The sequence below is a fragment of the Spermophilus citellus genome (genome assembly GCF_964194105.1).
Source record: "Spermophilus citellus genome assembly, chromosome: 3".
NCBI classification, from domain to species: domain Eukaryota; kingdom Metazoa; phylum Chordata; class Mammalia; order Rodentia; family Sciuridae; genus Spermophilus; species Spermophilus citellus.
The window spans coordinates 79,655,786-79,683,169 of record NC_138184.1 but is presented as its reverse complement, the minus strand read 5'-3'; the positions used below and the strand labels follow the sequence as shown (position 1 = coordinate 79,683,169).

The 27,384-nt window shown below is 51.2% G+C and overlaps 1 protein-coding gene across 1 annotated transcript in view; it reads left to right on the top strand.

Annotated features, from left to right (window-relative positions):
• Positions 1-24,697, top strand: part of CCDC60 (coiled-coil domain containing 60) — a gene marked incomplete at both ends in the record, with an annotated part of 143,316 nt that extends 118,619 nt beyond the window's left edge. Inside the window, 9 exons of the mRNA XM_081285946.1 lie at positions 707-797; positions 5,389-5,623; positions 11,283-11,367; positions 13,915-13,986; positions 17,254-17,316; positions 17,757-17,879; positions 20,232-20,363; positions 22,666-22,855; positions 24,560-24,697. Of these exons, the coding sequence (XP_081142072.1) occupies positions 707-797; positions 5,389-5,623; positions 11,283-11,367; positions 13,915-13,986; positions 17,254-17,316; positions 17,757-17,879; positions 20,232-20,363; positions 22,666-22,855; positions 24,560-24,697 (1,129 nt within the window). The remainder of the gene's footprint in view (positions 1-706; positions 798-5,388; positions 5,624-11,282; positions 11,368-13,914; positions 13,987-17,253; positions 17,317-17,756; positions 17,880-20,231; positions 20,364-22,665; positions 22,856-24,559) is intronic.
• Between the last annotated feature and the right edge of the window lie 2,687 nt (positions 24,698-27,384).

Here is a 27,384-nt window from a genome sequence, read left to right as displayed (position 1 = left end):
TCACCACCAACACAACACCAATAATAATACAAAATTGCAATATAAACTTAGGTACAGGGGCCTTAGAGAAGGCACCCCTAGAGGGAGAGTCCCTGAAGCTTTGTAAATCTGCATCTGGGTGAGTGCGGAAGCCCCCCTCACCCCGAGTTTTGTTTTCTCATCTGCAAAATGGGACCATAATGACAGCATCACAGGATCTCGGCAACTGAGGAGATTCTGCAAGGACACAGAAACATCTTGAAAATAGCCTCCGAGAGAACTTGGGCTTCAATAAGTCTTAACCAGTGATTGTCACTGTGCAAACCCCTCCCCCGGTTCCCCCAACCCCATCGGGTGATATTCTCTGTGTTGCTCCAAAGTGCTCCTGATGCAGGGACCCTGAAGTCCTAGAACATGCAAAACATTCACAAAGGAACATACTTCCCACTTCATCTGAGACTTGTCCTGGAGTCCCAGAGCACACAGCTGTGAGACCCACACAAAGACAGCCCTCCTCCTTCAGCCCGGGCCAGGCACAGTGGTCCCTCCTGGCCTCAAGGTTGCAAAGACTCAGCTGCAGAGCATCAGGGCAGGTGTGGGGGTGGGGATCTTATCCGAGGCCAGCCACCATCCATCCCCTGGTTCTTACGTTTCAGAAAAGAAAAGAAAACTTGTAATAAACAAAGTCTGTGCAAACGGAGAACTCATTAAGCTGTTTCTCACTCAGGGACCCGGGGGGAAGCAAGAGCTCGATAAAAAAAATCAATAAGGACAAGTCCATGGCCCAGAGGTGGGAGCACTTCGTCGCCACACCAAAGGTAACCAGCTGCGGGCCGCCCTGCCCGGTAGCTACCAGCCCCCGGCCTGGGCAGGGACGGATTTTGCCCATCTTTTCTCTAATGCAAACTTTTTTTTTTTCTTGTTGGCTTTTGGAGTGAAGGGAAGTCAGAGACCACAGGCTGTTGGATGGTTCTTATAAATTTTAATTAAAATGGTTATCTGGGGATTATAGGAAAAATGACATTGGGCTGGACACTGCTTGAGAGGGGGTGCTGAGCGGCTGTTCAATAAGATGTCACCAGAAGGAAATGGACTCATCTCACTCCACCTCCTAAATCAATAACCCTCACTCCTCTCTCTCTCTCTCTCTCTCTCTCTCTCTCTCCTGAGTGCTCCAACAGACAAGATTCCCTACAAATTAGAATGTGTGCTCACTGTTAAGAAAATATCTCAACCCCAAGCTACTCCTCACCCCAAAACTCCCCGGTTCATATACTAAATAAACAAGCCTCCCAACACTGCCCGAGGCAGGAGGCAATATTTCAGGAAGTGAAGACTCTATTGTTGGCTGAGCCTGTCTGTCCCTCACCCACAAAATGGACATAGTGCTGGTCCCTGCCTACCTCACAGTTGTGGTGAAGAACACAAAGGCGCCATCTGCAAACTCACTTTGAAACTTCGGAAAGGCTGAGCCTGCTTAGCAATTTTTAGAGGCCGTTTTTCCATCAATGTACTCATAAGGAGGCCAGTTCTATGCTAAGGAAGTTCTTTACTTGAATTATCCAACTCTGCCTTCTTAATAACCCCACTGGACACTATTCTTATCCTCTGGTGGGAGAGGAGGAAGTTGGAGTTCAGAGAGGTTAAGTAACTTGCATGAGGTCACACAGCTGGGTGGTGGCAGAGGCAGGAGTTCATCTTGGGTCTGTCCATGTATTAAACCTTGAGCTCTTCCACTGCACGTTCCCCTCCACAGACCATTTGCACCATTTTCCCTGCTCTTTTTGTCAGACCGCTCCTAGATCTGAGAAGCAAGAGCCTTTGTCTCTATCTCAGAAAGTTGCTATGGAGATATTGTGCACATCCGTCTCCAGAGATGCACAGCCAGAGCAGCAGGAGCTGCAAACCCTGACAAATGTCCTTCAGGAATATTCACGACTAGAACTGGAGGAGGGGGAGTGAATTGCTAGAGCCGAACTCTGACAAAATTAAATTTCCCAGCAAGCCCTGGACGGTAGTGGGGTCCACTCTGGGGGCGTGAGAGCACTGAACGGGATGAAGGACGCCTGGTTCGGTCACGGTGACTCCATTCACTATGTGACCTCGTCCCCTCTCCTGATCTCAGTTTCTCTGCCAATAAAGGACGGAGCATTTGGAAATCCCACAGCCCTTGATATCTTTCTGGAACCGTGAAGACCTTGACAGGGCCCCAGCTGTGTTCCAAAGGGCCAAGAAAATTGTGCAGATGGAAGAATCAGCCCGGGTGGGACACAGTAGGGAGGGGTGAGGTCTGTGGCTTCTCTTTAGCCAAGAAAGCTAAAGAAAAGCCCCTCTGCTCAGCACCAGCTCGTTTTGTCACATGAGAATAAAAACTCAGGCCTTGTCTTTTCCAAGAGAAAAAAAAAAACTTAGGTTTTTTTATGTAAAAATCTCCTAATGTATAAAATCCAGGCTGATTAAATATGTCTCCCTGGGAGCCACAGTTTGCAACCCCTGCTTCTTAGAAAGTCTAAGGAACCATTCAGGGATTCTGCTACCAAAAAGTCAGTCCCTACTAATGTGGTTACCATTGCTTCTGAGTGAAACAGAAAAAATAGAGAAGCATTTGGGGATGGAAGTCAACTCAGGGGAAGCCCGTTCAATAAAGGGCAAGCAAGGCGCCGAAGCTGCCTGTCACATCTCCCCCCACCCCCACCCCACATTTTTATTTTTCCACCATTCTCAATGAATCAGAAGTGTCAGCCCTTCACTTTGGACTTTCCTGGCTGGGGTGGTTAATTGAATTTTAATTACTGGCAACTTTGAGGAGCACAAGATGAAATCCTAGCTCGGAGAATATGCACACAAAACTGTGGCTAGGGAAGGCCCTCCTGAGGTCCTCCCAGTTCCACCTCTGAGTATTTTGTAAGTGCCTTTGGCTCTCAGTTCAGGGATCACTGCAAGATTCCAAGATGCCCCCGCGACCGTCTGTCCAGGCTCCAAATCTGACATTGAGAAGAAGAGTCCGGTTTCCAGCCGCAGGAATCTGTACTGTGGCAGAGAGAACAGAGGCGACCTGTGTGTGTGCCACCCCTGAGCTCTGACATCATCTCTCCCCTGGGTGGCCGGCAGGAGAGGGGCTGTCAGTCAGGACAGAGGGAGCCTTGTTCCCAGCTCCTAATTAATCAAAGGAGAGAACACGCCAACTCTTGGTATTTGCTTTGACTTTTATCACAGGCGTTTTGCAACCCCTTGGAGGTCTGGCTAAGCCCAGTTCAAACTCCAATCCTCCCCCCAGTCTGTCACATTCTGAAGCATGCTGCCATTTGGGTAGAATGTCACTGAAGAGCCAAGCCCAGGAAGAGCTCACACGATAGCCTTCCCCCCACCTTCTTCTCCCCTTCCTCCACTTTCTCCTTCCCCTGTGCAACCAAGAAATCCCTCCCCTCTTCTACTGCAGGGAAGTTCCACCCACATTCAGGGCCCCTTGAGGCAGCCAATCAAAATACGGCTCCTCCTGGGAGTGGGGGCGCACTCCTTAACTCCAGAGATTCAGGAGGCCGGGGCAGGAGGATCACAAGTTCGAGGCCAGTCTCAGCAACTTAGCGACACCCCATGTCAAAACAAAAAATGAAAAGGACTGGGGATGGGGCTCAGTGGCCAAGCGCCCCTGGGTTCAATCCCCAGCACACCGTGTGTGTGTGTGTGTGTGTGTGTGTGTGTGTGTGTGTGTGTGTGTCTTCTGATCACATGTCATGGGCTCCTGAAATGAACCTGCTGAATACAATTCTCTCCACCCTATTCTGTGTGTTTTAACTACATATTAAATCGAGGTGTGCTCTTCTGCCCCCTCTTCCTGGGCAACTTTGTGCTTCCTCTAAAGAAGTAATTTGTCTGACCCCGCCCCCCCCCGCCACACACACACACACACAGCTTTCATTTAAAATGTTCTCAAATAAAATCATCGTTATCAATTGGGTGTAAATTGTCACCCCACCTGTTGTGAGCTTTTCCTCTGGAGTTGTAGAGGGCCTACTCTTCCCCACCAAAAAACCTAGGAGACAACTTTTTGTGTTGGTTTGGTGCACTAGGGATTGAACCCAGGGGCGTTTTACCCCCGAGCCACATCCCCAGCCATTCATTTTGAGACAGAGTCTCTATCAATTGCTGAGGCTGACCTTGAACATGTGAGCCTCCTACTTCAGCCTCCCAAGTCCCTGGGACTGACTGCAGGCGTACATCACCTGGCATTTTAAACACCATAAAGAATCCTCACCGTGGGATCAAGGGCACTTTCAATGCCACGGAAAAGGCCTTTTAATGAATTTTTAAGTAATCAGCTTTGGTGTTAACCTCACCTGTGTTTGAACCCTGGCTCTGCTCCTTGCTAGCTGTGTGACCTTGGGAAAGTTAAGAAGACTCTCTGAAACTTGGATCATGTGTGTCAAGAGGACATGACCTCAGAGAGTACTTTTGGAGGGACTCCAATAATGTAGGAAGATACTCATGCACACACACACATGTGCACACATACACACACACACACTCTCTCTCGTAACCCATTCTCTATGACTCCTTCCCTTCCCCTCACAAGCTTCTCTGTCTGCTTCTTGATCCCTTCAAGGTCTTCCCACCCCCCACGGCTTTTTCCCCCCAAGAACACCACCCACCAGACATACCTGCCTCCCCCGCTCCACCTCCTAAACACCAGGCCCAGAAAGTTCTCAGCTTCTTTGGAGAACGCCAGTGAACACAAATCTTCACCCTCGGGTTCCCTTCTGGGCATCGACTTGGTGAGCAAATTGGAGGCTATTGGAGGCCAAAACCAAGATGTAGCTAAAGGCGTTAGACCTATCTTCCTTTACCGGTTAAAAGTCAACTCCAACAGTCATGACAAAAGAAAAGTTGAAAACTGTCCTGGGCTGGTGGCGGGTGGTGCCCAGCTGTCATCCCAGTGGCTTGGGAGGCTGAGGCAGGAGGATTGCGAGTTCAGCGCCAGCCTCAGCCTGGGCAACTATGTGTGGCCCTGTGTCAAAATTATAAAATAAAAAGGGCTGGGGATGGGGCTCGGTGGTTAAGCACCCTTGGGTTCAATCCCTGGTATCAAAAACAAAAACCAAACCAAACAAAAAACCACCCTGTTCTGGTCCTTGGCAACAGCCTTGGAATCCACAGCAGGCTTCCTGGGGTGAAGACGGGGACCCCGTGGGGACCTCGTTCAATAGCACAGATTTTGTCACATTTGCTTCAGTTGCTTCTTTTCAATTATCCTGATTTGTGACCCGAGGTCCCTCCAGACCCAGCGAATGTCTCCCGGGGTGCAGAAGGAGCCAGAGGCCCGGGGTGCGGGCGGGTGTCCCCTCCTCCCGTCCCTCCTTTCTTCTTCCCTCTCCCTCTCTGAACTCACCTCCTTCTCTCTCCTCCCTTCAGACCAAGAAATTCAAAATCCCCGTCATCCGGGCCGTGAGCCGCAGGCTGAGCCGCCGGGGCTCCACCATCAGCCTGTCCCGCACCAGCGGCGCGTCCTCCCCGCAGAGCAGCATGATCTCCATGAACCCCGGCTCCGACGAGCCCCCGAGCGTGGCCACCCAGGTGACCGGCAGCAAAGACGTCGAGGACAACGAGTCCTCTTCTACCAAGCCCGACGAGGAGCCCGTGCACATCAGTAAGTCCCACCCGAGGTCCCACCACCCGGCCTCCACGTGACCATGTCCTTAGGAGCCCGCCCGCTCCACCTCCCCTCAGTCAGCACAGGCACAGGGGTCCCCCAGCCCCATGCGGCTCCTTTGGGCCCCTTTCCTTTCCCCCAGTGGGTGAAGTGACTCCCAGCATCCCCCTAAGGAGACATCCCAGCTCCTCATTGTATCTTTTGAATTTAAAAAGTTTAGTTCAGCCAGGCACCCGCCTGTCACCCCAGAGGCTCAGGAGGCTGAGGCAGGAGGATCGCGAGTTCAAAGCCAGCCTCAGCAACAGCGAGGCCCTAGGCAACTCAGTGAGACCCTGTCTCGAAATAAAGTACCAAATAGGCCCCACAGCCACCAGGGAGCCACACATTTACTGTCTGGCCCAACAGATTTGTCTTCTGAGAGATTTCCCTCCCCCTGGAACAAGACTTTTCAGTGTTGGTCACAAACAAGGGGACACAGGCACGTTGGTGGAAAACTCACTGAAAGCTTTGGGCTCAAGAAGAAAATTCAAACACACACACACACACACACACACACACACACACACACCATTTTTCACACCATTTGTGGGTGGGGAGCCTCAGATCTCAGCCAGACAGAATTGTGACTGGAAGACGGGGCAGGAAGGAGGACTGGCTTCTGCAAAATTATTGACTCGGGTGCACAGGACAGCCCCCTGCCTGTCCCCTTAGTGGGGTCCCTGCTGAGCCCTGCTAGGCCTGTCCCCCTTCACACCTCTGCAACGCCCGGCCTCACGGAGGTTGGTAAGGAGGTCCAGGGAGGCCAAGAGTCTGTGCAGGGCCCTGAGGGGTCAGAGCAGGAAGTGGGCAGTGGGCAGGCTCAGAGTCATAACTGCCAGTCAGAATGATCCCACCTTGTCACCAGGGGGCTACAAAAAGGCTCGGAGACCTGGAAAGCTGTTCTCTGCACACAAGTTATTAGCTGAGCTGGGGAGAAGCCAAGCCAAGCCTTCCGCAGATGGGTGATCCTTTGGCGGGTCTCGAACCTTCTTTCCTGAGCACCTACTAGGTGCAGGGAACTGAGGTGTGGTGCATTTTCGAAGTTACAGTCCGTTTTACAGATAATAAACAAGAAATCACAGGCAATGTCAGATAACGAGGGCTCAGAAGGTGATAAAACAACTAGGTGTTGAAATGGAGCCGGTTGGAGTGAGGTTCATTTTGCCACGAGGTCAAGAAAGGCTTGGCTCGGCTCTGGCCTTTGAGTTGGGCAGGGACCCAGGGGCCAGAGCGCGCAGGGCCTCTGTAGCGCCAAGACTTCAGAATTATTTCCAATACCCCAGGGAGTCTCCAGGCGACTGGGAGGAAGGAGAAAGGGGACCTGGTTTGCTCGTCAAGGTGTCTGGGTGGCCGTCGGTGTCCCGTCCAGGCCCCTGTGTCTCTAACACTAGAAGTTCTGCTCTTAACTAGGAAGAGCAGAGAAGCGCCCCAGCTTCAGGCCACGGTTCAGAACTTGCCCATGTTCCTCGTGGGCGCAGCTTGAGCGCTGAAGGCAGGACCCTGGGGGAGGCAGGAGGCTCTCCCGGCACCAGAGAGGCCACCCCGGATCCCTCCTGAGTTTGAACTCAGGAAATCTGGCCCCACGTCCCACATAATCTCTGTGCTTTCCCCAAGTTTCTAGGAAAAAAAAAAAAAACGGTAAGAAATAGAACAAAGTCCAAAGCAGCCCGGCTTTTCTTACATAACATGCATCTTTCATTTTTTTTTTTATTGCTGATCCCTGAAGCCAACTGAGGTTGGGGCCCCTGGTCCAGACTTATCTCCTGTCACCTGGAGGGTAGTGACACCTTCCTAACTAGTCTCCCTGCTTCTTGTCCTTCCTAATGTCTCTCCGTGTGGAGCCAGAGCGACACTGACACAGCAGAGCTCAGCATCTTAACATGACTCAAGAAACCCCAGACCTAGAATGAGCTCAGCTCTTCCCACCTTAAACGGGTTCGGTCCAATCTCACCAAGATACTTTCTCCTTCTAAAACAGCCCGTGTGCTTGGGTGACTTCCTCTACTTGGGACTCCCTTTTACCCTGACTCTGCGAAGCCTTCCTTGCCTCCCTGTACTCCCTCTTTTCAGGTCTCTCAGTATTTTCATCTTGGCTTCTTACTGGGAACCTAATTTATAACTGCATCTCACTGAATCAGTCAGGAACTTTTTTTGGCCAATATAAAAGACCTGAAGGATGGTTATTTTTCTTACCAATTAGAGAAGACCAATCCAGGGCTGGGAAGGTGACTTCCAAAGGCTCATCAGGGAATCCTACTTTCTTGCATCTTTCTACTCTGCCACCTTCAACATCACTTCATGATCCAAAATGGCTGCTAGAACTCCAGCCATCACACCCTCCTTTCTAGGCTTGAAGCAAAAGGAAGCAGACAAAATATTGTTCGAGCAACCTTTTCAGAAGCTCTATGCTACCCTTCTACTAAAGTCTCACTGTGCAAAACTTAGTCATAGAGCCACACCCAATTGCAGATGATTAGGAAAAAAAAATATGCTAGTAAATGTGTCTTGTCACCATAGTACTATTACTAAGGAATAAAGGGGGAAGGATGGTGAGATCCCTGAAGGCACAGATATCTTATTTACCTCCAGCTGGGACACAGTGGGTGCAGAACGGGCTGAGAAATGCCTTTCCATCAGGGACCTACTTCTAGGAGGTAAAGACCTTCTTACTTCACCCTCCTCCCCTCTCTCCATTTACATCTTAACCTGCCCCCTATTTGTCACCGCCTTTGATAAAAGTAGATTAATTTCCCAGCCTCTCGTTGCCTTCCAGAACCTCCTCCAGTTGATTCTGCATTCATGAATTCTCTTCTGAGAGACGCACCATTTGGCCAAGGTCTCATTTCCGGGGCCAGCTGCATAATGAAGTCTTGATGGATGCAAATCACTGAGACAGAGGGTGGTGGCCTCTCTGTGGACTGATCCCTTCCCCCAAATCAATGGCAGGGCAATCCCCAGGAAACCAAAGCCCAGGCCATCGCTCCTGCCGGCCTGGAAAGCAGGGGAGAAACTCACTTAAAACAGCAACTCGAAATGTGGGTCCTCTGTTATCTAAGGTTCTGCTTTGAATCAGGCCACGCAGCAAAAAGACCTCCCTTATTTTCACTCCTGTCATCCCATGACTCAGGAGGCCGAGGCAGGAGGATCTCAAGTTCAAAGCCAGCCTCAGCAACTCAGCGAGACCCTGTCTCTCAATAAAATACAAAAAGGGCTGGGGATGTGGCTCAGTGGGTGAGCGCCCCTGGGTTCAATTCCCAGTACCAAAAAAAGAAAAAAGAAAGGGATTCAGTAACTCCAGGGTGTGATTCTTAGACAGGTTGGAAAAGGGAGGACGAATTCCTCCTCTCTGAGCGGATGACTGGCGCATGCTGAATGGCATTGCCACAGGTCACAGAATCCCCACAGCCTGTGTACTGAGAAGCCAGTAGGTTTCTGTGTGTGCAAACATCCACCCCAGGACCCCCTTCCCCCCTCGGGGAAGCGCCACTTTGAAGCATCTGCATCCTTCCAAACCAGCCCTCTCCTGGGCAGCCTTGAGGAGTCCCGGGATCTGCTCTGTCTCCCCGTTTCCATCCAGGGCTACAAACACAGGGGGCTTCATCTGATCAGCACCAGAGATGTTCAGGGGGCAGGAAAACCCCCGAGTACATGGAGGATGGAGCTTAGCATGTGACCTTCTAAGAGCATGTCCTATGTGCCAGGTCACCGGGGGCATTTACTGTATCCACCCACCCGAGGCTTTGGTGGGGGGAAGGGGAGCAGGCAGTTTTTGCTGCTGGGTCCCCAAGAGAAGGGAAGAAAGGAGGTGACGCTCCCTCACTAATGGACACACCCTGAGGATTCTGGGATGTGGTGGGAACATGACAAGACAAAAACCAAGGTCAGATCCAGGGGAAATGGAATCACCTCCCGGTGCCATGGCACATACCTACAATCCCAGCAGCTGAGGGAGGCTGAGGCAGGAGGATGGCGAGTTCAAAGCCAGCCTCAGCAACTTAGTAAGGTCCTAAACAACTCAGTGAGACGCTGTCTCTAAATAAAATATGAAAAAGGACCCCTCATTCCAAGCCCCTCTTCCCTCTCCTTGTCCATAAATCTGGAGAGAAATTCAGGAAGAGGCTCCCACCCAAGAGCAGCCTCACAAGCTGGGGTGTTTCAGCACCGAGGACAGCTGCCACCCAGAGGACAAGGAAACCCTCAAGCCCAAGGCTTCTGCGTCCTGCAGGTCCCATGCCAGGGAGAGGTCATGAGGGAGGGGCAAGGGATTTGCAAAATGTGCATCCATGTAATACACAATTCACTCCCCCATTTCCATTTTTTGCAAAAGACATCACTGACTTGATCCACATTTCCCTTTTTAACTTTTGCAAACGTCAGGGAATCTGTCTCTGGGTTGTCACCACAAACACCACAGCCTGGTGCCTGAGATGACAGAACGTATGGCCTCAAAGCCATGGTGGATGGACGTCCAGCATCAAGGTGGCAGAAGGGCCATGCGTGCTCTGAAACATACGGGGGGGGGGGCCTCGCCTCGTTTGCCTTCTGGTGGTTGCTGGGAGTCCTTGGCTTGTAGCTGCACCACTCGGCTCTCTGCCCATCATCAAGTGGCCATCTGGCCATCTTCCCTCTGAGCTTGGCCCCCTCCTTTTTTTAATATTTATTGTTGGTTGTTCAAAACATTACATAGTTCTTGACATATCATATTTCACACTTTGATTTAAGTGGGTTATGAACTCCCATTTTTACCCCGTATACAGATTGCAGAATCACATCGGTTACACATCCACTGATTTACCCCCTCCTTTTATTATGAGAACACTCATTTTATTGGATAAAGTGTCCACCATACTCCTCATTAGACCTACAGTAGCTCTATTTCTAAATAAAGTCACTCTCTGACATACCAGGGATTGGGACTCACCATGTCTTTTGTGAGTCACAACTCAAGCCACAAATGTCAGGTGTGGAAAAAAAAAAAAACCTCTGCACCCGTAAACGTCAACAGTATAAAGCATGGAAATGAAAGTCGGGTTCCACAGTGAGGAGTCGGGGGGCGCCCCCGGGGAGCTGAAGGGCACACGCCTGTCTAAGGCCACAGTAACATGGGCAGGAAGGAGGGCAACACGGCCCCACTCGGGGGTGTCTCCTAGGGAAGCTGCAGGTCCGGATTTTTCTGGGAAGCCTGCTGGTTTTAAAAGGTCTGCATGCCTCTCCAATCAGATTAAAAGCATTTGTGAGCAGGGTTGAGCCTGTGAATCACCAGTTTGGAAAATGGAAGCCAGGAGAGATGGGAGAGGGTTTGTTCTCAGGATTATAAACAGTTCTCTGGGTTGCAGTAGAGTTCAAGGTGAGCAGAGGAGATAAAGAGCAAGCCGGATCCCCCAAGGCCTCCGGGGCTCTCTGGAGTCATGGTGCTGGAAGGAAAATGGAGGGGCACTGATGGAGGGGCACTGATGGGTTTTAAGCCGGGGGAGGCCACGTGGTCGGGCCCCTGCCACCTCTCCTGGACCCCTGTGGGATCTCTCCAGCTCTCTGGGGACTGGGCCCCACCGTACACACTTATGTCCCCAGGGTCCCTCCCCCCACATCTAAGGGTCACCTCTCATGTTCCCATCAGATTTGCAAAAGCTCCTGGAGATGGTTCGAGAAGACGCCCGGAGGACAGTCATGATGGAGAACGAGCTGCAGAGGAAAGCTCCCAGGTACGTGCTCCCGCCTCCTGGGGCAGGGTCAGCCCAGCAGTCATGACATGGACGGCACAAGCCGCCGGTTCTCGGGCATCCGCTCAGCTCTGAGCTTGGTCCGTGGGGCTCGCCACCCTGAATCCTCACAACCACCCTCCCAGGGAGGTGCCCCTGTCTTGACTTCATACGGAAACAGGCTCAGACAGGCTAAGTGACGTGACGTGTTCCAGGTCACACAGCCAGTGCACCATCAGGTCACGGCTCAAACACCATCCTGGTCCCTGCTCTGCCTGATGGGAATCCTGTGGCCTTATGTCCACTCTTCTCATGAATATTTATGAGTATGCAAAGACCATGAGAAGTGTCCAGGGTAGAGAGCCACCTGTAACCCCAGCTGCCCTGAGGCAGGAAGGATTGCAAGTTCAAGGCCACTCTGGGAAACATAAAGAGGTCCCCGTCTCAAAAGAAAAGATAGAAAGGGCCAGGGGTGTGGCTCGGTGGTGGAGCACGCGTCTGGCACAGGTGAGGCCCTGGGTTCCATCTTGGGTGCCCTCATCCCAAGGACTCTGATCTTGTTCCAAGAGCAATGGGGACCCTTTGAAGTGTCAAGTGGCTCATACACCAGGCTCCAACCTGAGCTGGTGTCCCTGTCCCTCGGGTGGAAAGCGGCTCCCTGGGACCTCTGACCTCTAAAGTCCTCCGAGAGGAGGCAGGTGGGAGTCAGAGTCCCTGCTCAAATGCAGATCCCTCTGCGCGAGCAAATTACTTCCTGAGAATAAATGAGGCAGGAGAAGAGGTTCATCATCGCCTTCAGCCTGCTGGGATGCCGGCGATGACTTATTGGTTATTGTTATTACCATAATTACAGCTCACCCAGCGCTCGCACCAGCCCGCCCCGCCTCTGCCGCCAATGATGAATCTGTCTGCTGCAGCCTGAACCCGCTCTGGGGACTCCGGAAGGTGGCCTTAGAGGCACTCAGAGCCCAGGTTGGCCTATAAGGCCCCACTGCTGCTGTCCCTGATTGGCCAGCAACAGAGACAGACAATAACAGTGAACAGCAGCTCAGCAAGGCTGCTCTTCCTGAGAGCTCACAACATGAGCACTGGGCTCGGAGTTAGGCTGATAAAAACCCGAACCCTGGTGGCCCTTAGACATGTCACTTAGGCTTTTCCTAAAACTTCCAACTCCTCATCTATAAAACGAGATCATAGAGCATGGAAGCATTGACTTTACAACCAAATATTCTAGGGACACTCTCCCCACCACCATTTCCTTGCTGTGTGATGTTGGGCAAGTTGCTTTACCTCTCAGATCAGATTCCAATTCTGTCAAAGGAAGCTCTTTAGCAACTGATCCCAAAGGGCTGGGGTGAGAATGACATGATATTATTCCTGTAAAGTATTATGAATGCTATGTAAATAGTGTCTGCTCCCATGAGTCACTCAAAGCAAAGAGTCAGCTCGTGCATTTTATTTAACGTATAAGCTTAGACCTGGCAGATAGTAAGCGCTCAATAAATGACAATTGGTAGGGGAGGAGGGATGGATGTTACTTGTATTTCCTACCTCATGCTCTGTGGAGTCTTTGCTGCACCTTGCTGAGGCAGGTCCCTTAGCTGTCACCAATGCCCCATCTCACTGATGGAGAGGAACAGCCTCAAGTGACTTCCTGAAGATCCACAAGGACAAAATCGCACTTGAGCCTGGTTCTCAGGGGACCCATCACGTGGCCTCTGCATTCAGTTTAATGATGAAATAACCATGGTTACAGAGCGAGCACCTGTTGAAATTCCCCTTCCTCGTTAATTCCTCCGAGGGGGAAAACCCCTCCCGCCCGGCCCGACTCGGTACCGACAGCGGAGATTGCATCTCCAGCACAGAGCCGCGGGGGGCCGGCAAGGAAGCCACCCTTCTCCGGGCCCCATCCCTTTGGAATCTCAATTTTTTTTCTTTCTTGCTTCATGCACCAAGTCTGCTCCCATCAAAGTTGACAGAGAATCCTGGGGTTTTGAGGGACCCCAAAAGCCAGCCTTGAGCAGCCTCTGGCTTCAAGGCTGGACTGTTCCCCAGACATAGAAGAAGACAGTGTTTCTTTCAAATTTTCTAACGGTGTTTGCCAAATATGTCTGGAGAGCAGAGTCATTTTGGGGGAGTTTGTGGGAAAACACAAATGTCTAGACCTTGGTGTCCCAGACTCTCCAAAGGCAGCCTCGGGCATGTCAAGGGGACGCTGTCACAGGATGCTGGGAATGCTACAGGGCCGTGCGTGTGTGCGTGTGTATGCATATGCATGTGAGAGAGAGAGAGAGAGAGAGAGAGAGAGAGAGAGAGAGAGAGATTTTAGGGGTGTGTGTGTGTATCGTTTTAAATGCAGCCTCTGGGGCCCACCCCCAGGACAGTGGATCCAAATCTCTGGAAACGTGGCCCAGGGTGTCGGCAGGCTCTGCGGTGATTCCTCTGCAGGTGGCCCTGAAGGTCCCCCCTCTGCAAGGACCCCGGTCCCCCCACGGGTGCCCAAGGAGCCTCTGTGTTCAGGGCCTCACTAAAGATGCTCTTGCTTTGCAGCCTCCTGTCGGTGCTCAGACAGACCAAGAGCGACTCTGCCTTCAGGGAGGGGCAGGCCACCCACAAATCCAGGTAAGAGGGCTGCAGCCCCCAGCAGGGGGGCTCGAGGCGCCTGGGTTACAGGAGCCACGGCAGAGCTGCCCCTCTGCCAGGCCAAGGGGTGGTGAGGGGCCTGGGTTCCTTCTGGTGACCTCACTGGGAGTGAGCCCCTCCATTGGGGGCTCAGGGTGTGTATCTTGGTGGTTCTCCCCAGCAACTGCATCCCATCAAGTTAAAAGCTTCAGCTGAAATCAGGAAGGTGTGGGGCAGGACGACCCCACGGCTCTTTTTAAAAATATTTTTTAAATATACGACAGTGGAATGCCTTACAATTCTTATTACCCACAATTTTTCACATCTCTGGTTGTATACAAAGTGTGTTCACATCCATTCGTGTCTTCATACCTGTACTTTGGATAATGAAGTCCATCACATTCCACCATCATTTCTAACCCCCTTCCCCCTCCCTTCCCTCCCACCCCTCTGCCCTATCTAGAGTTTATCTATTCCTCCCATGCTCCCCCTCCCCACCCCACTATGCATCACCCTCCTTATATCAGAGAAAACATTCAGCATTTGGTTTTTTGGGATTGGCTAATTTAGCATTATCTTCTCCAACTCCACCCATTTACCTGCAAATGCCATGATTTTATTCTCTTTTATTGCTGAGTAATATTCCATTGTGTATATGTAACACATTTTTAATCCATTCATCTATTGAAGGGCATCTAGGTTGGCTCCACAGTTTGGCTATTGTGAATTGTGCTGCAATAAATATTGGTATGGATGTGTCCCTGAAGTGTGCTGATTTTCAGTCTTTTGGGTATAGACCGAGGAGAGGGATAGCTGGGTCAAATGGTGGTTCCATTCCCGGATTTCCAAGGAATCTCCATACTGCTTTCCAGATTGGATGCACCATTTTGCAGTCCCACCAGAAATGTATGAGTGTGCCTTTTCCCCCACATCCTCGCCAACACTTATTGTAGTTTGTCTTCATAATAGTTGCCATTCTGACTGGAGTGAGATGAGATCTTAGTTTTGATTTGCATTTCTCCAATTGCTAGCGATGATGAACATTTTTTCATATATTTGTTGATTGATTGTATATCATCTTCTGAGAAGTGTCTGTTCAGGTCCTCGGCCCATTTATTGGTTGCCTACCCCTCTTTTTTAAAGATAAATTTTGTAGCCGGGTACAGCACCACACACCTGCCATCCCAGCAGCTCGGGAGGCTGAGGCAGGAGGATCACAAGTTCAAAGCCAGCCTCAGCAACTTAGGGAAGCACTAAACAATTCAGAGAGACCCTGTCTCTAAATAAAACACAAAATAGGGCTGGGGATGGGGCTCAGTGGTCAAGTCCCTGGTACCCCCCACCAAAGGTAAATGTTTTCTGCATGTTTGAGGTTCCAACCTGATGTGATGAGACACCTATAGATGGACCTGGAGGACTTCAAACTAAGTGAGACACCCTCGCCTCTTTACTGGGGTGACTCATGATGGGGTGTGGAGGTCTTCCCAGCTCATTTGTTCCTTTAGAAACTATTCTAAGATCCTCTCCATGTGCCAGGAACCGAGTGGGTATTGGAGCTTCAGTAGCAAATGAAACAAATGTTCTCTGTCCTCCTAGATCTCACTGTCTGAACATTTTGGGGGCCATGGATCCTTGATAGTCTGAGGAAGCCTACGCATTCCTTTCCAGACAATGTCTAGGATGCAGATTCATAAACACATACTATAAATTACAAAGAATCACTGAGATTTCTGTAGTAACATAGATCACTGTATTGCAACCCAAGTTGGCACACAGTAATCTCTGAGCTTCTTTAGCAACGCATTATATAATAAGATGGAACAGCAGGTCTAATAACCACTGTGATTTGGGGTTCTTGTTGAGTGTAAATGATTCTTCAAAATATTTCCCACAATTATAATGCGATATACAAACGCCTGTGGTTTCCATTTCAGTTCAAGGCTAGTTAAAATACACATGAAGTTTTTTTTTCCCCAAACCTGCATTCACGGGCCCCTTAAATTCCGTTCAGGCTTAACAATTGTAGTTTAATAGGGGTGTTGAGCATGCCTCAAATAACCCCACAGTTAGCTATAAATCATGACTCAAATTGTTGCCAAGGAAAAGCAGACAGGATGGGGAGGAGCCCAACCAAGACTGAGCTTAACGTTTCAGCAGAGACCTGAAGAACAGAGAATTGGCTCCTCTGCGAGGTGGGAGTTGGGGATGGTGTTCTAGCAAGGGCATAGCATGTGCAAAGGGCCAGAGGCAGAAGGACCTCAAAGGCACTGTGCAAAGATCAGAGTGGCTGAAACTCAAGAAGGAGACAGAGATGGGCACACAAGAATTTATTGTTTCCCTCTGTTTATCACCAACTAGCTACACCACTGATCTCACCTCCCTCCTTCTCTCTGAGTCACTGTCAACGCTCTGGAAAGAGAGCCATCTACGGGAAGAAGGTTAGGGCCAACATAATTCTCCAAGGGACCTATCTGCAGGGCAGGGGCAGAGGAATCCAGCTCACAGGCCTCTGGATATTGTTAGTGAAGCTCTGCTTCCCGTCCAGTTGGGGTAAGGGTTTGCCCGCTGTCGGCCAGGCCCCAGACCTCTAGATCCCGTCCCATGGGCTCCTGGAAAAATCACTAAAGATCAGGACCTTTGCTATGGGGAGGGATCTGAGAGCCAGCCAGGTCTGTGGCCTGAAGAAGTTCCAACGCAAGGTCAGAAAGAAAATCAGACATTCTTAACGCCTAGAAGCACACAGATAGAGTGGTCGAGGCAGCTGGCCGAGTTTATGGAAAAAATGAAGGGGAATAAAGAAGGCGCTAGACCTCGGCGCTCAGGCCTGAGCAGGGACCGGCATGCCCCCTAGGGAACCTGCCCAAGTGGCAGGGGGGTGCCGTCGGGGCTCACATAGGCAGGCCAGGCCCTGAGGACAGTCCTCACGGGTGAGGACACGGAGGGGCTGGACTCTGAACTCAGCCCTGTCTGCCTCCGAGGCAGAGTTGCCCTGGCACCGTGCAGAAGCAGAGGGCAAGGTTAGACCCAGAGTCCAGGCATGCAGGCCTTGCTCTGGAACCTAAACCAGGGAGGACTGGGGCAGGTGGGCAAGGAGCCCCGGGGCGTCCAGGGCAGGGGGTGGGACAGGAGCGAAGGCCTGGAGTTCTGGAGCCTCAACCACCCCCTGGCCTGGATCCTGGGGGCTGGCAGGAGCCAGGCGAACCCCCTCCTTGTGACAAGCAGACTAGCAGACTCGAGGCAACTTGAAACCATGCCTTGGTGTTTCAGTGAGAGATCCAGCTCGACCAGCGGGGAAAGCCACACCCAGATAGTCCAGAAGAAGACAAAAGGGTGAGTCAGGCGGGCAGGGGGCAGACTGACTGTGGTGGCCACTCCCTCTGCCACCCCCCGGGGAGATCCAAACCAGACAGACTCCCTGAAGTCACCGGCAGCTCGGCAGCTCGGAAGGACCAGGGATCCCCCAGGACAAAGGGCTCCTAGGGAGGCTGAGCCTGAATCCCACAGCTTTTCAAGTCCCTTAACATTGTCTGGGAGCTAGTGACCAGTTGTCTCAGTTTCAGGCTCATTTAATAAGTCCCCAAACACCAGCTCGATGCTGTTGAGGAGCCCAATCCTTCCTACGTCCAGCGGGAGGCTGAGGGAGGCCCGGGGTGAAGGCGAAAAGCCAGGTGGGCCCAGGGAATCCCCACTCCAGACACCTGGGGATGCAGGGAGGGGACAGCAGGAGCCCTGGGCCCGATCCGCCAAGCCCTTCTTCTGTGCGCCCACAGCCGGGCCCCCCATGACATCGTCCTCTGCAAAAGCGGGCTCTGCAGCAGCATGAGGGCCAGGTTCTACAGCGTGGCCCAGGAGGCCGGCTTCTGCCTGCAGGACAAGATGGAAATCTTCATGAAGTAAGGGCATCGCTCCACCTGCCCACCCGAGGGGCATTTGCCCGGTACCTGTGTGCCCACCAGGGGACAGGTACCGGGGCCACAGCCCAGTCCCAGAAAGATGCATCCCCTCCTCTCGGAGAGTCAATAGTCTCCTGGAAAAAAATTGGGTGGAAATTAAATAACTGCGCCTATAAATAGAGCTGAACACGTTCCAATCACTCCATATGGGAAGAAAGCAGGGCGCCATGTCAGGGGAGGGGGAGAGAGGGGAGGGAGAAGGGAGAGAAAGCGGGTGAGAGAGTGAGAAGAAGGAGGAGAGAGAGAGAGACCTAATTTAGGTTGGGTGATCCAGGAAGTCCTCTCTAAGGAGGTGACCTGAGCATACCCAGGATGAGGCCCGGGTGGCTTCAGGCCAGGGGGCAGGAAAGGTGCTCACGAGGTTCCAAGAAGGGGCTGGGGAACTTGAATATGGCGAGTCAGGCAGCAAGGGCTGTGCATCCCGCAGAGCCAGGAAGGCTGTGTTGGAACTTGATTTCAGATTGCCAGGGGCCGCTGCAGTCTCCTCTGGAAATGTTCAGTCCAGTAGCTGCCCTCCTTCCTAGCCTGCCCCGCCCCCCCCCCCCCCCCCCCGCCTGCGATGACCCTCTGTCACACGCACGGACTGAGGGCTGCCAGGTGACCCTGTGCTCTCTCGTCCATTCAGAACTGATCAAGCGATGCTCTGGGCCGGGGGTTTAGAGAAGGCTGACCCCGGATGTGACCTTCTGGCAGTTCCTGGTCTTGGGGGGACAGAGATGAGTAGATAAGAAGCCGCTGCACAGGGCACTGAGCCAGGAGCTCAGCCAGGCAGAGGGCTAAGGGGACGCGGGACAGGGAGGCCCTTCCTGATCTGGGACAGCCATCAGAACTGTCTTTCTGGAGGGAACAACGTTTTCTGTTTAATAAAAACAGATCATTCCAGGGCACTGCCTGGGTCAGAATATTCCAGAGAACCATGGGCCAGTCGTGGGCATAAGAGATCTGTATTTGTATACTGTTTGCCCCTCATGAAAAACCTACAGGGCAAGGGTTGCCTGTAATAGCGACCTATTAGACCACTTTATAGATGACAGAAGTGACATCAGAAATATCTCTTGTCAAAGGTGATCCCCCAAGTGCCTAAATAGTAAAGGTAAAATTCAAACACCGAACTGGAAAATGAACAAGGAATAGAGTTCCTATTAAAAGCCACAGCAAAGTCCCAGAAGCCAGGAAGGGCACAGTAAGGCAGGGAACAGCCAGCAATCAGGTGTGGCTGGGGCTTGGGATGCTTGCAAGGCGATCAGAGAGCATGACAGAGGCTAGGTCATAAGAGGCTTTACCAGCCCACCCATGGAGGTCGAACTCCATCTCAGAGACTTTGATCGTGAGCCAAAGCATAAAGTTCTAGGAGAGAAGGAATGAGAAGGAGGGTGAAGATGCTGGAAAATGTTGTAGGGGCCGAGGAATAACTGGAGCTTGGAAAGCCAAGTCATTCTAAGCGATTTATTCTGAGTAAAATGGAAGCCACTGAGCATTGTAAACAAAGAATTGAGGCGATTATATTTATAATACAAATTGACCTTGGAGAAATAGAACAGGCACAAAATGCTAAGGGGAGCGGCAGAGAGATGAACCAACATGAGTTAACACCTGGAATGAGTCAGACATGAAGCTCAATCCCCTACACATGTGGTTTAATCTTCACGTCTGAGTCCTAGGGACCACCCTCAGCCCCATTTTACAGATGAGAAACCCGTGTGCGCGCAATCAGAAGCAGGAAGGGGACGGGGATGGGGACGGGAGCCAAGGAAGAGGCCAGTTCAGCAAGAAAAGGACCTCGGAGAGAGAGAGAGAGAGAGCCATGCCGTTTTGCAGCAAAAGCCTCATCACAGACTAAGGCGGAGCTGCGATTCTGCCCCCAGTGCTGAATTGGAGCAAATTGTATCCCATGTTTAGAATTATATCAAAATGAATCCCAACCTTATGTATGACTAGAATGCATAAATAAATTTTTTTTAAAAAAAAGAGAGAGGAGTAGTGAGGGTTATGAAAGGCCTCAGCCAGATGTCATGGCACCCAGCTGTCATCCCAACGGCTCAGGAGGCTGAGGCAGGAGGATCCCGAAGTTCAAAGCCAGCCTCAGCAAAAGTGAGGCCCTGTCTCTAAATAAAATACAAGATAGGGCTGGGGATGGGGCTCAGTGGTCGAGTGGCCCTGAGTTCAATCCCCAGGACCCAAAGAAAGAAAGGCCTCGGGGAGGAAAAGGTGTTTAAGTCGATCTCAAAAGAGCGGGTAGGACCGTCAAAGGAGGAAGGCTCTGATGTTTCTCCCCCTTTCTCACACCCGTAGGCGCCAGGAAGAGAGAGGACTCCAGAAGTTCAATTCTTTTGGCCGTGCCTCCACTTTTCAAAAGGACATGTCCAAGATGCGACATCAGATCTCCTTGGTCAAAGGAGACGCACAAGAAATTGCAGACCATTGGTAAAAATCCCGAGGACAAGATGAGAGGGTCCGGAGGGGCCGGGGCTGTGACTGCAAGGTCAAGGCCGATTGGGTCTCTTCCAAGGTGCGGAGAAAAGCATCGCCACCCCTAAACTGTCACTGGCCATCGATAAGGTGGCACCCAAAGAGGTTGATTCCAGAGAGCACGAGTCAGAACCTATCAGTTTCTGGACCATGGGGAAGACCACCTGCTGTGTCCTCTGGTCTTACCTTCTGACAGCCCCAGGGGAGGGGCAGGTGAAACACCCCAACCTAAATCCAGTCTACAGACTTTGGGGTCTATGCAGTGGTCCCCAAATAATTTAAAACCTTAAGGACACAAACCCAGGTAGGAGTGTCCTAGGAACCCTGTGCTCCTGTGCTGGGTGAGGATAAGTGACCAGAAGTAAACCAGGTGCGGTGGTGCACATCTGTGATCCCAGCAGCTCAGGAGGCTGAGGCAGGAGGATCTCGAGTTCAAAGCCAGCCTCAGCAAAAGCGAGGCCCTAAGCCACTCAGTGAGACCCTGTCTCTAAATAAAATACAAAGTAGGGCTGGGGATGCGGCTCAGGGGTCGAGTGCCCCTGAGTTCAATCCCACTGACCAAAAAAAAAGTAACCAGAAGCTACATGGTGGGTTTTGGAGTCTTATTGAACTGCAGTGGGGACTGCTGTGTACTTCAAAATAACTAGGAGAGAGAAGGCTGGGTGCTCTCAGTGTGAGGTGATGGATATGTTAAATATGCTTTTGGGGTCATCACACATTGTATACACCACGTACTGGAATGTCCCGCTGTACCCCATAGATAGGTCCGATGATTATGTGATGATTAAAAAGCAAAATGAAAGGTTTAAGAAAGGAAATACACACCAGACTGGGGATGCAGCTCAGTGGTAGAGAACATACGTAGCATGTGCAAGGCCCGGGGTAGATCCCCAGCACAAGGAAAGGAGGAAGGAAGGAAGATCAACAGCCCTCCCCTCAAAAAAAAAAAAAAAAGCATTATGAATTAACTGACTACTAGATTGAAAGATCCACCCTCCTCTGGTTTAATGGATTATTTTATTCCTACCCCCAAATGCTTAAGGGTACCTACTAACCCCATTTCACAGACAGGGAAACTGAGACTCAGAGAGGGCAATTATTTTACTCAAGGTCACACAGCTAGTAAGAGGTAAATTAAGGTGTAAATCCTTATCTGGCCCCAGTCTGTATGCTCATTTGCAATTCAGAATTTGAGTCCCATGAACTGGGATATCGTGAACCCCCACGAAGATGGAAGAGCAAGATGAGAAAGTCCGAAGATGTACCCCGAATTCCTCCCCTGATTTAATACGGCAGATCAGGAGCTTACAAAGCAGGTCCCTGAGATCTCAGCAGAGTTCTGGGGCCTTCCACAGTGCCTCACGCTCCCGGGGGATGATGCATATTTACACATAATGGCATCATATGTTTGTGCATTTATTCACATCTCCTGGTGTAGAATGAAATCTCCATGAGCACAGGAACTTTGAGTATGGGAAGCATGCATTTCTCCCAGTAGGGGTGCTCGGTAATTATAACCGGAAAGACTTACTCAGTGACTTATCTCAGCACCGGGCTCACCAGGTTGCCGTTGATCTGATTTTTCTCTTACTGTGGTGGGCACTTCCCTCCCCCGTTAGGATGCCCAAAGTTTCCAACATTAGCAAAGGTGGCTGGATCCCACCGCGGCAGGATCGGCATTGATTTCTCACCGCGATGCCTAGATGTGAGTCTGTCTGTGACTCTCTGTTTCCGTTCCCCACATCTCCCCCGAGGAGTGGAGAGGTAGGTTAGACCAGGGTAGGCGGGAGCCTGCCATTCCCTTCCTCTCATGCTCATCATCATCTCGAAGGTGAGCACCTCCCGATCCTGGGACTCATGATGTGTCCACACCCCCGCTGGGCTGATTAACTCTCAAGGAGAGCAGCTTCAGAATCCTTCAGATTTCCAATCTCCCCCTCTTGTCTTCTAGTTTTCCTGCTTGATTTAAAAAAAAAAAAAAAATCTGAACTCAAATGCATCCCTTGAAACCATGTCCTTAGCCATTTTCTAATGGAACACGAGTTGCATTCCAGCTTTTCCCAACCCTGAGGACAAGCACTCCTCCTGATTCGTGGGCCCTTAACATTTAGGATGGATCAAAGGTCCTCAGACCGAGTCTCACGTTGCCCTGGAGACACTCCGCGAGTGACACAAGTGGTGGAGGAGAATCCACGGGGCCCAGATCCCCCCGTCCCCCTGGTACCCCCCTAACGGGCCCTGTCCTCTGGAATTGAAGGTACTTCGACCTGTTGTCCAAACTCCCTGAGGATCTGAAGAGCTTCCGCCCCGCCAAGAAGATCCTGGCCAAACTGCAGAAGTTTGGGGAGAACCTCGACCTCAGGATCCGGCCCCACGTCCTCCTGAAGGTGTTACAGGAGCTGAGAATCTGGGAACTGTGCTCCCCAGACGTCGCCGTGGCTATTGAGGTAACCCCGTCCCCTTCCCCCTCCCGATGCCGCGGTTGCCTTCATTCCGTCACCTGTCAACCCGAAGGCGTTTATTATAAGTGCCGGGGACACAGGGAGCAAGAGACACGAAGACCCTCCCAGGAGCCTGTGTCCCCTAGAATCACCACATGACCTTGGTTGTTGGTCTCCGACTCCAAGGGACATCAGATTCTACATGAGCGGGGTCCCCTGGAACCTTAGAGGCTTCGAGGACAATCGTTGTAAGAAGCAACTCCAAATCCTGCCACTGCAAGTGTGGTCCCTGGGCTTCCCCTGGGTGGTGGGGAGAAGGGGAAAATCTCAGGCTACCGTCTCAGAAGTCACATTTCAGGGGGCAGGGGGTGTCGCATACCGAAAAAAGTCTGAGAGCTGAGCTCTAAAGTAAATTAGCGGCACCTACCTTAACCAGGACCACGGGGGAAGGTGACTTTCAAGCTGAGACCTGAACAACGAGAAGACAGCACCATGTAGAGAAGGGGAAAGAGCAGACCAGGAAGAAGGGACACCCTGTGTCAAGGCCACCAAACAGGACCCGGCTTGACTTGGAGGAATCTCTGACCATGCACGGCGGTAGCCGAGGTGTCCAGGAGGGGCATGGTTCCCAGGGTCCTGGAGAGGTCAGTCCACCCCAACCTCTGAAGGTCAGGATGAGGACTGAGGTCTCTGTCTCAAGGTGCCGAGGAACCACTGAGTGGCTTTCAAAAGTCCTCGACCATCAGAAGTTTCCGGAGCTCTGTCCGCCGTCAAAGGCACAAGCCGTGAGGACTCCAGAGTGAGGGGCAAACAGAGGTTTAAGGCCCACCCTTCATTTTACGGGATGTCCTGTGTGCATTTCCATAAGGCGCTCAGTGACTCCAGATAAAGAAGAGACTCAGACGGGGGCTTCCTCCGGCTGGACAGGCTTTGGGGATCTTGGCGTCTTCACCCCGGGTCAGCCCTGCCTTCGGATGACCTGGGTGTGTGTCTGTGTAGAGGGGCAAGGCCAGGTGTCCAGAGTCCCCTCCCCACACCCTGCGAGGCTCTTCCAAGAAAGACTCTGGCAGGCAAGGCCGGAACCACCTCGAGGGTGTGACGGTCCACCTCCTACCTGCCAGTCCTGAGCCACCTTCTGCCTGCCAGCTTGCAGGGTGCATGGGAGAGGTGATCCAAGTGGTCCAGAGCCCTGGCTAACAAAACTCGGCATGCTCCTTCCCCAGAGCAGATCTGGGGGCTCTGCATCTAGAGTCCATATCAAACACTACATTTTGTGTGTCCTAAACTCTTTCCTGGAAAGCAAGCCCCAAACTGTCACCAATTCTCAAAGAGATCTATGAACCAAAAAAAAAATATATAGATATAGTATGAGAGCAAGTGACTTTTTAAAATGATGCGAAGAAGTAGAAAAGAAAGGGAGAGGCATGTTATCCGGGTTTTCCTGCCCTCCTCAAATCTCCTTGGGTCAAAAGTAACAAAGGGGGCTTAAAATTATCCTGCTGAGTGAGGAGACTGGAGAGAAGGGCCCTCTTCCCAAAAAGATCATCCCAGCCCAATGCTCCAGGCATTATGAATGAATGAATAGTTCGGGGCATCCTGGGGCCATGTGTCTTGGTGACAAATCTTCTGGGATCCTTGCGGGGAGGCATGGGAGGGGAGGTTCTAGTTTTCAAACCAAATTCTGAGGTTGCCACTGTATTTGACCCACAGTTTGTGCGAGAACACATCGTCCACATGCCTCAAGAAGACTACATCAGCTGGCTGCAGAGCCGGGTCAACCTACCCCTCAGGCCGCAGAACGCCATAATGGAGTCTAGGCCTGCAGTGACCAACGGTCCCAGTGTCTAAGGCCAAGCCCAAGCCATGTCCCTACATCCCTAGAACTTTGCGCTTGCTTCCTCCTGCCCCCACGGGTGCTTGTTAAGATGCAGTAAGATCATCGGACGACTGGCCTCCGACACCCTTCTAGAGTGAGATTCCCACCCCAGCCCCCGGCCCCAACCTCCAGTCTGATTCTATCTACTTCTTCTCCAGATTCCTTCCCCGCTATTCCTTGTCCACAAATTTGGGATAATAAAATTGACCTGGGTCTTTGATGTCTGAATGGGAAAGTGTTGGAGCTGTGGGATTTGGGTACAGTGACCATTTATTGAGCTGCTGTTATGTAACAGGCCCCATGATAGTGCTTGGCCTAGAGGATATCATTGGAATCTCACAATAATTTGGTTAAGTAGGAACCTTGGGATTAGAATGTATTTCTCAACGTTATATATACCATCTTGAATGAATGGATGGATAAATGAATGGAAGGAAGGAAGGATGGATAGATGGATGGATGGATGGATGGATGGATAAGTGGATGGATGGATGGATGGATGGACTGAGCATTCCCCAACAAGGCAAAGGTATGCAAGAATATCTTAGCCATAAGCATAGTCATCTATTTTCCAGTGGTCTTGGTTGCAGGACAAAGCTTATTTTTCAAGCTCATCTTCTCACAACGTAGCGGGGCTCATTGCCTTTTAACCTCTTTCTCATCTTGGTCTGTGCTCGCCCACCTTCTCAATAAGTTACAGGAACTGTAGGCCTTTTAACTCTCTCAGTGATGGCAGAGCCAAATAATCAACCAAACAACCGGCCTTGGTTTGCAGTTGTCACGGTTATCAGAGCATTCGTGGAGTCTGGCCTTTGACCTCTCCCCTGGACAATGGTCAAGTGGGGAGAACTGGAGAGACACCTCAGTGCCAGCAACATCTCACTCCCCCACTCTCCTGCTCGGTCACATACTCGTTCATTATGGACATTTACCAAGAGCCCAATAGGCACCAACCAAGTTCGAGGCGCAGCAATGAACAAGGCAGACACAATCCCACTCTCGTGGCATTTCCATGGAGAAAGACAAGTCAACAAAATGTGCAGATGGGTCACATACATTACGCACCTCCCCACGGAGCTGCCCAGTGTCTAAAAGAACATCTTGAGGAGCTATTTGCTGTGTAAAGAGTTGGGATAGTCCATAAGGAGATGGAGAGATTCAGAGACTGTAGACATCTCTGTAATAAATAGGCATTTGAGTGAGAGGAAGTAGGGAAGAAAGGAGGCCCACCCCCCCCCCAAAAAATGCAGAAGAAGTGGAGGAGAACAAGCAACGTTAAGAGTGAGCTAAGACCTGGAGAGACACCAGCCAGGTCCCCGTAGAGTGGCTGGCCAAAGGATCTCTAAGAACGACGGGGCGGACCAAGCCCTCCACCCCATCACTTGGACCTTCAGTGATCTCGGCCACACACCTAGGTGTCTCCTGGGGGCGAAGCTTTGAAGACATGAAGGAAAGGGGGTGTGTTCTAACCCTGGAGAAGGGCATGAGGGACCCAGAGCAGGAACCTGAGGAGTCAAGGCCAGAGAGATTCCTGTTACAGGAGCACACTAGATTTATAGAAATCTTGAATGAACATTTGACTTCCCACTCAATATGAGACGGAGACTCAGCCAAATGGACAGTTATCTCCAAGGTCAGGTGACCATCACAGAAACAGTTCCACAGTGTCAAAGTACAAGGAGACCCCCCCCAGAGACTAGGAAAGGGGGTGCTGACTGCTACCTGAGGTTGGAGGCTTTTGAGAGGAAGCGAGGAGACCTGTGGGATGAGTGGGGGTCGTTCTGAGGAAGAAGGTTAGGCAGGTCAAGGAGGGAAGGATGTTCCAGGTGAGGGGAGAGAATGGCAAAGTCCTAGCAGCTAAGAGACCCGGGAGTTGTTAGTGGAGGAACTCAACCAAGTCCTGCTAGACGACGTTCCAGATTAGAAACACAGGACAGAGGAAGATGAGGAGGAGAGGAAGGAAAGAAAGGTATAAAGAGAATAAGAGGAGGTAGGTTTTAAGCATATTAAGTTGGAGATGCCCGGGGGACCACTGGGTGGAGGGCTGCACAGGGTGTGGAAACTTGACCTCAGCACCCCCCTCAAGATGGCTAAGGTAAGAAATGAGAGGAGCGGCCAAGGGAGGAGAGGGAGAGAGGCCCTTGAGGACAGAGTCACATTTACTGGAAGGCCACCCTGTTCCGGACACAACACTTGACACAGGTTATCACATGCCACTCCCATAACCCTTCAAGGCCGGGCTTTTGTATTTTAATTTTTAACTAATATATAAAAACGTAAAAATCAGAGCCAGGCACAGTGGCGCACACCTGTGATCCAGCAACTCGGGAGGCTGAGGCAGGAGGATCTCAAGTTCCGGGCCAGCCTCAGCAACTTAGCAAGAACCGGTCCCAAAATAAAAAATGAATAAAAAGCTGAGGATGTAGCTCTGTGGTAAAATGCCTCTGAGTCCAATCCCCAGGACCGCAAAAAGAAAGAAAGGAAGGAAGAAAGGGGTATCATGATGTTTTTATACGTGTACACATTGTAAAATGTTCTGATCAGGGAAAACATACCTATCTCCTCAAATATTATTACTTTCTGGCAAAAAAAAAAAAAAAAGCAAAACCCTTCCTTCTAGATTTCTGGAATACACAGTGTGGAACGGTATCTAGAGTCA